General features: G+C 35.1%; 1 protein-coding gene across 1 annotated transcript; it reads left to right on the top strand.

The window, feature by feature from the left end:
• Positions 1–1,805: 1,805 nt before the first annotated feature.
• On the top strand, positions 1,806–10,140 carry prlrb (prolactin receptor b). Its single transcript, XM_016252757.1, has 9 exons — positions 1,806–2,030; positions 4,263–4,334; positions 4,746–4,878; positions 5,792–5,961; positions 7,104–7,285; positions 7,616–7,757; positions 7,985–8,084; positions 8,542–8,611; positions 9,045–10,140. The coding sequence occupies exons 2-9, from the start codon at positions 4,268–4,270 to the stop codon at positions 9,708–9,710; spliced, it is 1,530 nt and encodes a 509-aa protein (XP_016108243.1). The 5' UTR covers positions 1,806–2,030; positions 4,263–4,267; the 3' UTR covers positions 9,711–10,140.
• The last annotated feature ends 4,129 nt before the right edge of the window (positions 10,141–14,269 follow it).

Below are 14,269 nucleotides of genomic sequence, written 5' to 3'. Positions count from 1 at the left end.
TGTATTTAGGTCCTAGGCCATTGAGTGATTTATAAACGAGTAAAAGTACTTTAAAATCAATCCTAAATATAACTGGAAGCCAGTGTAAGGACCTGAGGGCTGGTGTAATATGCTCAGATTTTCTGGTTCTAGTCAGAATTCTGGCAGCAGCGTTCTGGATGAGCTGCAGCTGTCTAATGGTCTTCTTGGGAAGGCCGGTGAGGAGACCATTACAATAGTCCACCCTGCTGGTGATAAAGGCATGAACAAGTTTCTCCAAGTCTTGACTGGAAAATTCTTGCAATGTTTTTGAGATGATAGTATGCTGATTTAGTTACTGTTTTGACATGACTACTGAAACTAAGGTCTGTCTCCAGAATCACACCAAGATTCTTGACTTAATTTTTAGTTGTTAGACCCCTAGAGTCAAGGTATGCATTCACCTTGAGAACTTCATTTTTGTTTCCAAATGCAATGACTTCAGTTTTCTCCTTGTTTAACTGAAGAAAATTGTTTAACTGAAGAAAACTTCATTTTTGTTTCCAAATGCAATGACTTCAGTTTTCTCCTTGTTTAACTGAAGAAAATGTTGGCACATCCAACTCTTAATTTCATCAATGCATTGGCAGAGGGAGTCAATGGGGCTGTAGTAATTTGGTGATAAAACTAGGTAAATCTGGGTATCATCAGCATAGCTGTGATGGGCAATTTGGCTCTTTCTCATTATTTGACTTAGTGGGAGCATAAACAGGCTAAACAAGAGCGGTGCGAGAATTGAGCCTTGTGGGACTCCACATGTCATGGATGTCCACTTAGACTTATGCTCTCCTATACTCACATAATAACCTCTCCCTTCTAAGTATGACCTGAACCATTTGAGTATTTTAAGTTGCCTTGGGGTCCCTTTGGGAGTTTACTGAGGCCCTCTAGTGAAAACCACTAGTCCTAACAACCAGACAGAGCAATCTAGCAACAAGCCAGAACACCCTAAGAATGCATAGTAACCTGTCAGAACCTCAGGAGCAAACACTCATACACCAATTATCACCGCACCATCTATTTATTTGTCTGTTTGTAGGCCTATGTCTTTTGGTCTTTCTGTCTGGCGGCTTTAGACCTGTATAACTTCAAAACATTTTAAAAACTAAAGTTCAGAAATTGAGCCTCCTTTGTCTGTCATTCTTCCCTGATAGCACACGTACATCACAGAGACGTCTATTTGACATCTGCAAGATATATTTTCAAGAGTGTTTGCAATACGTCTATAGGATATTTACTGTCAGACATTAAATAGACTATATCTAGAAATATCTATAAAATGTCTTTAAGATGTTTATGATTCATAATGAATGTAAAACTGACATCTTAAAGGGGTCATATGATGCGATTTCAATTTTTCCTTTCTCTTTGGAGTGTTACAAGCTCTTGGTGCATAAAGAAGATCTGTAAAGTTGCAAAGACTAAAGTCTCAAATCCAAAGAGATATTCTTCATAAAAGTTAAGCATCATATGACCCCTTTAAGGACATTTATCAAATATTTGTACATAGCAGCTGCTTTCCAGATAGGATCTTTAACAGACATCTCGCATACGTACATGTGCTATCTGGGTTCAGACATCACACTATTTTCAAACTTCCAAACAAGGCTTTATTAGACTAACACCAAAGTTTTATTAGACGCACTTTACTCATCTGGTTTACAGTTGCTCTTACACACACACACACACACACACACACACACACACACACAGTGTCATTGGCAGGTAATGTGTGTGATGCAACGTCATCGCCTGTATGCCACTCCTCAAGACTCTCCCTCTGCAGCTTTAGGGCTGTTTGGTTTGTGTGCAACTGGAGACTCAGAAGGACTGCGGTGTCAACAGGGTGACTTTGTATTTGGCCTTTCCCACTATCATAGTGTGCGCTTTTTTTGAGCACATCGCTTCGGAAAGACTGTTTTCAGTCCAAAATGCAGCACGTAAGTGGAATATGGGAAAATCACAGGTGAAGCTGTGCGTGTAATTTCAGTCACGGATTGTAGCGGATCCAGGTGAGTCTCTGTAAAAAGCTACGACTCTATTATAATGTTTTATAATGCGGTGAAAACTTGCTTAATATTTATTATATAGGCCTATAACTATGCACATATCGTAGTTTGCGAAGTTGTTTTTTTGCGGGCCATAATACCGCAATTGAAACTATGATTAATGTATTATGTATACAAGGATTATTAAATAGCGTCAAACAGCTGTACGAGTCTTTAATATTTGCACTATATTTGTAATTCTTTAATATTGCATCTTATGGTCTATGTTTTTTAAATTTATTTTTTAATATATTTTTTTATTTAAAGAAGATAGACGTTTAATGATAGGCAGATGTATAGTTCTACAGTCTGCATGACATAACCTATTCTTTCTCTGAAGTAGTAGCCTACATTTTTTTTTCTTCAGCTGGGTTGACCTGGGATCATGGATTGACTGTCTGACCTGCCCTGTCTTGACTTACTGAAGCAATATATGTTTGTTTATGCTATTACATTGTTATCAGTGAGAATGCTGTGGCAAAATTGGCCCCTGGAGGAATGTCAGAAGGAGACAGTCGTTTGTGTAGACTCAGTAATTAGTCTAGTTTGTTGTGCCTTAGTAATATTTTGCATATCAGATGAACAGATTTTTTAGAGAAGACTTGCTTTTGTAGTGGTTGATTGACATGACTACACATTTAGTTTAATCCCATATGGTATCTGGCCTCAGCTGCCATCTCTTTAATGATGAAAATTATATATTAGCACAAAATGATATATCTTTTTGGAACTGATTGATCATAAGCTTCATTGATCTGAGTGTACACACAGTTAACATTGCCAAAATTATATATATATATATATATATATATATATATATATACACACACTGATTGGTTGTTGGCCTCATTGATCTTAGTATATATTATATATACTCACAAAAGTGAGTACACCCATCACAATTCAGCAACCATTTTAGTATATCTTCTCAGGGGACAATACAATACTAGAGTAGTCAATGTGCTACTTGTATAGCAGTATAGATTTACTGTCCTCTGAAAATAACTTAACATACAGCCATTATTGTCAAAATAGCTGGCAACAAAAGTGAGTACACCATAAGTATAACAGCTGTACGTCGTTTAACCATGCAAAGCCACAAGTCTCCACACTGATCACCTTGTATTTATTTGATAAGAATGTGTAGGAATGTATATTATTTAAAATATGTATTATTATTGGTCAGCCATGTTGTCAAACTGGCTGCTGCTAAGATGAAAATTATTATTTGAAGTTGTCTGGCACCGAAATAGAAAGTTAATGTCAAATGTTTTGAGGTCATTTAAACCTGGACTTTAACCCACTTCCTTCTCAATAAGTGCATATAATGTGGGAAAATAAAGGACTGTACTGACCACAGACAATAGCTTGTTGGATTTGGGTAAATCTCGTCCTTGGCAATTTAATAACTTGCATGTTTGCAAATAAGGCTGATGGCATGTTCATGGAAACTGAAACAAGTAAATATAAAATGAAAAATATAGATGCAATTCAAATACTGTAGCAAAGTGTTTCTAAAATGATCCTGAAACATAAAGCACATTGATTGCCCTTTAAATCTGTGTCTCATCCAGTTCCAAGGCAGTAGCTTTCCATTAAGTCAGCTCTCTGCACCTGTGTTTGCAGTGCTTGGCTCTTTTGTTGATGCCTTGTGTTCATAACCTTGTACATTACCATGCTGTCAGAAATAACCATCGTTCAGTACTGTGTTAGACATTTCTTCTGGGATCATGATGTGCTTGTGCTTTTGCGTTTGAATAGAGAACTTAATTGTTTGACAAAAAAAAAATTAAAAATAAATTTTCAGTGTGACTTAAGTGTTTGTGATTGTTCTGCTTTCATAATCAAAATGACACATTTCATCATTTTACTTTGCTTGGTTCAGAAATTCTGTACCAAAAACAATTCACTGTGTATTTACTTTACTGATCACGATAAGAACATATTCATGAAATCAGATAAGAATCGTCTTTTTTATCTTGGCATAGAGTTAACTCAATGAAAAATTGCATACAATTTTGTACACATAATGATGACCTTTCAGCTGTTGTGATGAGTGAAGGTGTTTACACATGCTAAGTAGTTGTTTTGCATGTCTAGATTGATGTTTAAAGTAGAAACAAGCTCTACAGGTGGTACTTAACGTGCTTGTTGTGGACATCTTATTGACATTGTGGAGGTTTGTTTCTCGTGCAGGAAAAATGTGGAGAGATGCAGAGCAGGCGCTGACTCTGATGTGGCTCCTCTCTTGGATCTCACACAGCATGTGTAAGTGAGGGATGCACAGCTTTAAAATTCAAAGAATAAATCCAGACAGTTGCCATTGTGTACTCCTGTTTTGTTTAGTTTTTTTGGTAAGCTATTGGGCTTTGGTGAGTGATTTTTCTATAAATGAATCATTTGGAGGCCTGTTGTTTATTTACAGTATATCAGCATTGTGTAACATTCAGAATTGAATTCCTGCATTTGAACTGAGGTAGCAAACAGGATACAGATATTTAAATTCTATATTGAATTTAAGGAAGTATAATAAACATGCTTCAACACACAAAGTATGGGCTATTTCCAGTAGCATTCAATAATAGTTTGTTAATAGTCTGTTTGAAATTTCACTTTATCTAGTTCTATTATTCTTACAGATATCTTATCATATACTCTTCAATTACAATATCTTTCCAGGTCATTCTCCCCCGATGAGGCCCAGACTAACAAGATGTCGGTCGCCTGAGAAAGAGACTTTTACTTGCTGGTGGGAGCCTGGATCAACAGGTGGATTGCCCACCAGCTACCACCTGTATTACAGAAAAGAGAGGTGAGTGCAGCCTACATCACTATTCAGCATCGTTCATCTTGCTGTCAAAAAAGTATATTTGCATAATTTTTTTTCCCTATGTCAAAGCATGGATAGTTACTTCATTGTGTGCTTATTATGACACAGTTTAGAATATAGGCTTTATTTGTCTCAATAAAATATCAAATGATTTTGTTTCTATCAGTAACATCAAAATGTTATTAAGATAATCTAGGATTTTGGGTTGATTATTGAAAGAAGTCACCTATGCTCACCAAGGCTGCATTTATTTGATCAAAAATACAGTAAAATCTGTAATATTGTGCAATATTAGTACAATTGACTTTTTTTGTAGTTTCTTATGTTTTAGATATTTAACATTTTTTAAAATGTAATTTATTCCTGTGATGGAAAAGCTGGATTTTCAGCAGTCATAACTCTAGTCTTCAGCGTTGCATGATCCTTCAGAAATCATGCCAATATGTTGATTTGGTGCTCAAGAAATATTACTTATCAATACTGATTGTTGTTTTACTCTCAGTGTTGAAGACAGGTGTGCTCCTTAGCAGTTTTTGTAGAAACTGCAATACATTTTTTCAGAATTTTTGGAGCAATGGAAACATCAAAAGAACAATTGTATAAAACAATATTTGTAACAATTTAAATGTCTTTACTCTTACTGTTGATTAATTTAATGCATGTTTTCTGAATAAAAGTACTAATTTCTTCCAAAAGCAAACATTTGAATTGTAGTTCTGATCTTCATTTTCTATTATTTTCTAAATATTTTTATAAGTTGTACACCACACATACTTATTAATAAACACACTAAACCTAGGATAACCTAGTATAGTAACCAAGTTCATTTTTACATATTTTATAAGCATAAATATCAGGTTTTGGTTCATTTGTCATTAATTTTAAACTTTTTCAGCTCTTTGGAAGTCTTTGAATGTCCGGATTATCATAAGGCAGGGAACAATTCTTGTTATTTTGATAAGCGACACACGTCTATTTGGATCATATACAACATCACAGTGGTGGCCTCCAATGCACTGGGAAAAGCCTTTTCGGAATCTGTAGAAGTTGATGTTATGGATATCGGTGAGTTCATTTAATGTGTTTACAAAATATTAAAATGCATCCAGAAAAGCTTTTGTTTTTGTGTGCTTGCAATATATACCCCTAGTATATACTGACCATGCATGAATGGTTAATGATGTTTTACTATAGAGGCCAATTTCAGGGTTGTTTTGACAACAGCCACAGTGCAATGAGCTGCCTGCTATATATAGTGTATATAAAGATTTCCTACCACTACATAAGGGCACACGCAGCTCAATCAGCAAAATCTTTACGGTGAAAGTTTAGAACTTTTTAACTTTCAGTTAGATCATAATACTAGAACAGGACCGATAACACTGCATGTAAAGTTATACAGTTTAGTTACAATTTCCCTTAAACCAGTTCAGTTACTGCTAGAAATGTGTGCACACTGGGCTCTTCCATCTGTAGAGCATCTGAGTGGAATGGAAAAGTACTAAATGGCACTAAACCGAGGCAGCTCTGGCTGACTAACTGAACAGAATGAGGATGATCAGGTTTGTGTCTTGCATTCTGCAAAACTCAAGCCATGTATCGAATATCCCACTGAAGATGCTTGAATGTGCTGGCATATGGTTGATGTTCTAATTTTTTTATGCATTAAGAGCATAAATACACTACTGTTCAAAGGCTGGGCATTTTCTATTTTAATATATTTAAAAATGTAATTTATTCCGGTGTTACTCAAGTGTCACATGATTCTTTAGAAATCTTTCTAATATGCTGATTTGGGGCTCAAGAAACTTTTTTTTTTATTAATGTTGAAAACATATCGTGCTGCTTAATATTTTTGTGGAAACTGTAATACATTTTTTCATGATTCTTTGATGAACAACATAGAACAACATTAACATAGAAATCTTTTGTAACATTATAAATGTCTTTACTGTCACTTTTGAGCAATTTAATGGGTTCTTACTGAAGAAAAAGTATTCTTATCTTTCCAAGAAAGAAAAAAAAAACTTACTAACCTTGAACTTTTGAATGGTAGTGTATAAGAAGCATATGAAGAATAGTCAAGTATCCATTTAGACCACATTCAGTTTATTCCCTTTTTTAGTACATATATTGTTGTCACTTACTGGTACATCATGTCTGTGCAGTTGATTGTCATCTAAGATGATTCATCTTCTTCCACACAGTGCAGCCTCACCCTCCAGAGAATGTAAATGTGACTTTCATGCAGACCACGAACAGTCCATATTTCCTGGTGCGGTGGCAGCCTCCGCATGACGCAGACACACGTTCAGGCTGGGTAACAATCAAATATGAAGTTCGCTTAAAAATTGAGAACAGAGGAAATGAGGAGGACAGCAATTGGGAGGTGAGATTCAAATAGTTTCAAGGTCATCAAGGTTCTTAAAAATGTTCTTATGGTTTGTCATTTTTCTTTTTTTAAATCAAAACTATTTAAGTAGGGCTTTCAACTGGGGGTCCATATATAAACCATATAGGATTTTTTAAATCTAAAAATATTCCATACTGTATTTATAAAAATTTGCTTCTAAATGTTTTAATTAATTATCAATTTATTATCAAAAAGAAAATATTTCTGTATTGGGAGTCTGTGAGTTGACTAGTTTTTGCATTTAAAAGTTTTGATACCATGTAATATAATTATGACTGAGACATAGTTTTAATTCTTGTGTTTTAGTCATATAGTGCTGGAAAACAATTGGAGTTTAGCATCTACAGTCCACAGCCAGGAGCAAATTACATCGTTCAGGTGCGCTGTAAACTAGACCAAGGCTTCTGGAGTGAATGGAGCCCCTCTGCATTCATCCATATTCCAGGCAGTAAGATGATACCAGCACCAGCAACTCAATCTTTCACACCTGCAGCCATTATGCTGCATTACTCAGCATTTTTAGCCTTACATAACAGTATCAGGCTACAGTAAAAATACTAAATAAAGTATAAATAAGTTTTTTAATTCTGCCTTTAGATCCATTTTAAGTCATTATACAGTACAGCATTAAAAGATGATGCAAAAAAGTAAGTCTTTGTGTTTCTCGCATTGCAGATATGTCTGACACACAGAATGCGGTTATGATCATTGCTGTCACACTAACCATCATCATTTTCCTGCTGACTGCAGGAGTGCTGACAGTCAAGATGAAACCGTAAGCATGACATCCCACCTCATCATAATGTCAAAGGAATTTACACTGATGACTGTATAACGATAACAGTTTTCATTCAAAATCAGTATTCTGTTCCCTAATGTGTGACACAAATTAATATTAACATTAATATAATATCCACCTTATTTTTTAATACAATACAATTTCCTTCTGATTTATTAGCTGCTATAGGTACAAAACTGTTGCAAAAATGCTAAACTTTACAGAAGGGTAAAACAACTTGCACTATAAACCAGTATGTTTGTGATTACGATAATAAATTCAAATTTTATTATAGCAAATAAGCAGCATAATGAACTGTTTTTTCACATCTAAAAAAAAAAAAAAAACACTGGATGTGACTGGAAGCAAAAGTCTTGTAGATTCAAGTTAAAAAAACCCTGAAAACTCAATTAACACCATAAAGTTAATTCTGTATTTCCTTATTCTTCTCTAGGGTGAAGCATTTTTTACTGCCACCAGTTCCAGAACCGAAGATCAGTGGCTTAGACATTCAGCTCCTTAAGGTACAGCAGACAGTACCATAATTCATGCATTTCTAGTTTGTTAAAGCAACAATATATTATTTTATTAATTAATTTTTCCACGAGCCGCAGTTTTATAGTAGTGCAGTTTAATTTTACTTTTGAGCTTTTTTTAAAGGTTAAATATGACATTAGGATGAAAAAAAACGGCAGTGCTTTAGAATAGAAAATGAAAATTCTGTCATAATTTTCTCACCCTCATGTCGTTCTAAACCTGTATGAGTTTCTTTCTTCTGTGGAACATAAAAGAAGATAGTCACATTACATTGTGACAGTTTCTCTAAACAATCTGTTTAAATGTTCTATCATTGTCAAAAAATAGGAGGGAGTTTTTTAAACATTTCCAGCAGACAATGAATTGACCCCACAAAACTGCAGTTACAAAATACAAAGGTCATTTTACTTCTCATTTCAGAGTGGGAAGTCCGAGGAAATCTTCAGTGCTCTGATTACTCCGGGATATCCCCAAATAGCCCTGAGATCAGACCGTCAAGTGGAGTACCTCGTGGTCTCTGACTATGATGAGGAAATGGATTTTGATGGCAAAGCTCATCTTGAGTACCAAAAGGGAGAAAACTGTCCCACAGGTACTGCACAAAAGATCTCTCAAAACAGCATCCAGATCACATTGAACAGCAGTCAGGATCTAATCACAACACTGAGTGAACACGTCTACTGTGGGACTGTCTCCAATCAGCTAAATGCCACCAGCAGTGTCCTTGGAGAGCCTCAAAAACTACTTCACCTTGATTGCAATGGCTCACCAGTAAAAGCTCGGGACCAAAACACTCAAATGAGCTCCGGTAGCAAATGTGAGCACGTCAGCATCAACCCTGCTGGACTTATGGGGTATGTTGTGGTTGATGAAGAGAAACGAGACCAGACACCTCTGGTAGGGGAGGACTACAGTATGGTCACTGACGTTATCAGTGATAACATCCTTGTACTACAAGACATCATCCCCATACAGGGTCACAAAGAGGTCAAATGTGACAAAACATTTAAGGCTGAGGAAACCGGAGGTGTTTTCGAACCTCTGGGATACTTGGAAACCCTGACAACATTTTCAAGTGGATCTTGACTATTTTGCGTCTTAAACTTCAGAGGTTTGGGATAATTTTGTCTCATAGTGAACTGTCAAGCATTTTGTTAGCAGAGATGGGAGAAGGGTTCTTTCAGCAATCAGGGGTGTGTTTCCCGTACAACGACATAACTTGCTGCTTAACTACCTTAGTACAAAGCATCATTGAAGAAATTAACTAGCTATTCATAATTGATTTACAAAACTGCTTATTTATCATTTTAACCACATTGGCTCAACAATGTCGTTACTGAGGTCACGCAGGTGGTGGAGTAATTACATCTGCTAATTAATCATTTCGGATCAAATTAATGTCAGATTATTAATGTAAATAAAAAACATGGCATATGAGGACTATAAAAATATTGTTAGCCATTGTTTTGTTATTTGCAGTTTCCCCTGGGCACTAGAGCAAAATCACATTCTTCAAAAACTGCACTTTCATTCTCTTGACAAAGTAAAAGACAGAATTCAATGTATATATGTATGCACAGTGTGTGTGTGTGTGTATATATATATATATATATATATGTATCTACACATGTGTATATGTATGTGTATATAGTAAAAAAGTGGCGATACCACTTCTTTTGTTTTCGATACGATACTGATACTTTTAAAGGCCAGTATCATCGATACCGATACGATACTTCTAAACTGAACTTTTAAATTTATAAACACTTTATAATTGAAATGGATTTTAAAATTCAATACGCCTTAATTGCAACTTAATAGGTTATATTTTTGTTTAATCATTTAAATAATTACATTTATAAATTTATAAAAAAAAAATTATAAAAGTTTTTTATATAGCATTTATATAATTTAATTAATTAATTAAATAATTTTAAATAATTGTTCCTGTGGCTCAGTGGTAAAGCTTTGCGTTAGCAGTGCAAAAGGTCGTGGGTTTGATTTCCAGGAAACACACATACTGGTAAAAATATGTGTAGCCTGAATGCACTGTAAATCGCTTTGGATTAAAGTGTCTGCTAAATGCATAAATTATTTATAAAATTATTTAAATTATTAAATTATTATTAATGATTTAATTAATTAAATTATATATATATATATATATATATATATATATATATGTGGAATGAAAGAGATACAGATTGTACTGTCAGCTTGCTTATTTTTCTTAAGAGCAAAGTCCACACATCATACTAACAAGAAACTATGGTTGTAACTACAGGTCGCGAGCTGTAGTTCCAACCACACAACTTTGCGATGCTATTTTTGAATGTTCGTTGGAACTATGGTTTCGGGAAACGGCAAATTGTTGAACTACGTTGGGAGCAGTGGAACTTGCAAACATATTTGGCTAACAATGCTTTTGGGAAACGCACCCGTTACGTTGTATCTGTCAATCTGCACAACTACAGATACAGTTTGCACAAACACAGAACAGTTTCTGTGGGTAATTCCAGTCTAAACAACACAGCTAAAGCTGTAGTAATGGGTCGAAAATTAGGTTAAAAGGCAGCGTCATTCCAAACCATTACACATCGACCAACAGCCGGTAAAAAATACCCCACTAAAGATCATTATAGTAATTGTTAAACCTTTCAAAATGTTTCTTCAACCTTCTACCTCATAGCACACACACACACAAAACATCCCACTGGAGTTTCTACCACTTTCTCTAAAGACCTGGCACTTTTTGATTATTTGATAGTTTGATTATTATTAAGAATTTTCATAGTTTATTGGAAACATTTTAAAATACAGAAAAGCTTTTTTTTTGTATATTTATTCACAATGATACTATGAATATAATAAGTGTGAGATTTCTTTGGTCAAAACAACTAATGATGATACAGTGTGTTTATTGAACTATACATCCACTAACTGCATGTCGCTCACAATCCTTTTTAATTTTACGTGATTTAATCTTGATTTATAACACTGGTTAAAATAGTCATCAATATTCACTCATTTTTGCATATATAGACAGCATCACTGAATGCATCCTTCTGAACTGAACTTGGACACTTTTAAAGGCAGTATCTATCTAGAATTAAGACTAATGTCAAATAATAGATGAGATCTGCATAAAACTCTGGCACACAAGGGTTGTCAAAGCTTAACCAAACACAAGGGCAGTGAGCCCAAAACAGTGTGGCAGGCCTTTGATGTTTTTTTTCCACCTTATATAGAGCGCCTCAGAGAAGCTAGTTACAGCGGCAGACACAGATGGGTCAGCTGGTCTCATCATGGAACATTTATGGTCTGCAGTGCAGCAGTAAAGAGTTACTTTAAGTCAAACATTGACTTAACACTATACAAGGACAAACATTTGGTTCAGCATGAAAGAAAATGCTAGAACTATTGTGCAGCTTTTATGTGTATTTAAATTAGAATGCAAGCCATTTGTTTTTATATCACCCATTGTGGTACATTATATGTATTTTGTTTATGTAACAATGTGATGCTTAAGACGTACAATACTACAAGAGATTTAATATGAAGTTATGTAAAAACTGTCAGCACAGGGGTGCATTGGTATTTCTAGCTCGAGTTCCTCACATTCTTTCACTGACAGTGGCATGTGTAATTCAGTTTTCTATCCACTGCTGGACAATGTCCAGAGAAAAGCACTAAAAGGTTAGGAATGATTTTATTTTTGACCATAAATTTGCAGTAAACACCAGTTCTGCAATTTTTTTATAAGTTGTCTTAAGCTAAAATAAAGAGTTCTATAACCAAAAAGTCAATATTTTCTTAAATCATCGATGGATAAATCCTGAAAGCAGCATTTCCTTCACAATCACAAAGTTGTTTTTGGTCCCATAGTCAACATTCTGAAAATACATAGAAGCAGGGGAAAATGTTTATATGTGAAAATGATTTGTTACTGCTTAGTGAAGTTTTGAATTATTAGCTCTATGCTACACGCATATGCCATGAACCACTGAGTACTACACAACTGCATAACACACACATTCCCTATTAACTGCAGTCAACAGCAGAAAGGCATAGAGCTAAACTAGCACTGAGAACTTTAAGGAGAACCACCTCAAGCACTCAGTATTAATGGTTCAGCTAGTGTTGAGGAACAGCCAGAGGAGAGTTATAAATTAAAAGTGAGGACTATGATTTAGGTAAGTGATGTTTAATAAGTTCTAGGAAGGAGAGGTATTCCCACAAACAGTTCACGGTCGTAACAATCATTTGCTTTATGAGCCTTCAAAATTAACGGCACCCTGCCGATAATGATGACACGTGGGCAGCAAACACAGTGGACATGATCAGTAAAATTGTGCAATTGTGGAGAAGGAAAATAATTTGATTTACATAAATTAAGTCATTCAGATTGTTTCTATCATTTTATCAAACTACTACACTTATTTTAATAGAAATAAAGGGATATTAGCTTTTTGCATAAATATTCACCATTCAGATTGTGGAAACGTCCAACTAAGTATGTGATATCTTTACGAAAATATTTTTAGTCAAGGGCTGTTCTCTATTTTCAGCTGGATTGCCTCTTGATTTAATACACCATTCCAGGTTACAGGAATATACGTTTACATTTTTAATAAAATCCTCTATAGACAGGCACATTTGGTACTTCAAGATATTCCTGACATATTTCACAGGGTGCTGAGGGCTCACGCGGGGTTGGAAACACTGTAGTAATTGGTTTCCGTGTCGCAGAACGGTCAGCTTTTTTTTTTGCAGCCCTGCAAACAAACAAAAACAGACATTTTGTCTCATTCGTCGGTGTACTTCCATCAACTTCCTTCATGGTCATCCAGCAGCTGCTCTGAACCAATAGAAATGGATGAAAACTGGTCCTCGAAATTCAGGAAAGGGTGGTTGTAATCTTTTTCGAGCATTTTCTTCCAGATTTTAACTGAGAAAACACAAGCAGAATAAAAAAGTGAATCCAAATAGAGGGAGTGGATAAATCTTATAAATGAAAATTAGTTTTCACGTCACGTCACATGTAACAAATGATTTGCACTTTAATGATGTTTTAAAAAACTCACTGTAGCTGATTATTCGATCAATATTTGGCTATTTTGTAAATTGCATATTTTTTTAAATAATTATTTTTTTTATTAAAAAATATTGTTAGTTTAAAGGGGTCATATGATGCAATTTAAATTTTTCCTTTCTCTTTGAAATGATACAAGCTCTTGGTGCATAAAGAAGATCTGTAAAGTTGCAAAGACTGAAGTCTAAAATCCAAAGAGATATTCTTTATAAAAGTTGAGTCAACCACGCCTACCTAAACCGACTTGTTCTAACATGCCCCCACATACCTACGTCACGATGTGGGAAGATTTGCATAACACCGCCCAACTGTTCACGCAAAAAAAGAAGGCGTAACTTTTATTCTCGCTGTAGTATTGTTACTGCCGCCATGTCGTGAAGACGCTGTTTCTCATTGTGAAAGCGAAACTACTTTGTCTGGTCTTCCAAAAGAGGACACAACTAGAAATCAGTGGTTAAGTTGTATTTACAACACTGTTCCAGAACACTTCAACTCAAATATTCAGATGTGTGCAGCACATTTTATGGAGGACTGTTTCCTGATCCTGGTAGAG

Source organism: Sinocyclocheilus grahami, unplaced genomic scaffold (assembly GCF_001515645.1).
Source record: "Sinocyclocheilus grahami isolate Dianchi unplaced genomic scaffold, SAMN03320097.WGS_v1.1 scaffold1130.1, whole genome shotgun sequence".
NCBI classification, from domain to species: Eukaryota; Metazoa; Chordata; class Actinopteri; order Cypriniformes; family Cyprinidae; genus Sinocyclocheilus; species Sinocyclocheilus grahami.
The sequence above is the reverse complement of the archived record's forward strand: the minus strand, read 5'-3'. Positions and strand labels throughout refer to the sequence as shown.

Bases quoted from the DNA above. Each gene is read 5' to 3' on its own strand.
- prlrb (XM_016252757.1), top strand. From the start codon at position 4,268: ATGTGGAGAGATGCAGAGCAGGCGCTGACTCTGATGTGGCTCCTCTCT. The intron at 8,085-8,541 runs GTAAGCATGACA...ATTCTTCTCTAG, and splicing joins CTGACAGTCAAGATGAAACC to GGTGAAGCATTTTTTACTGC. The intron at 8,612-9,044 runs GTACAGCAGACA...TTCTCATTTCAG, and splicing joins TAGACATTCAGCTCCTTAAG to AGTGGGAAGTCCGAGGAAAT.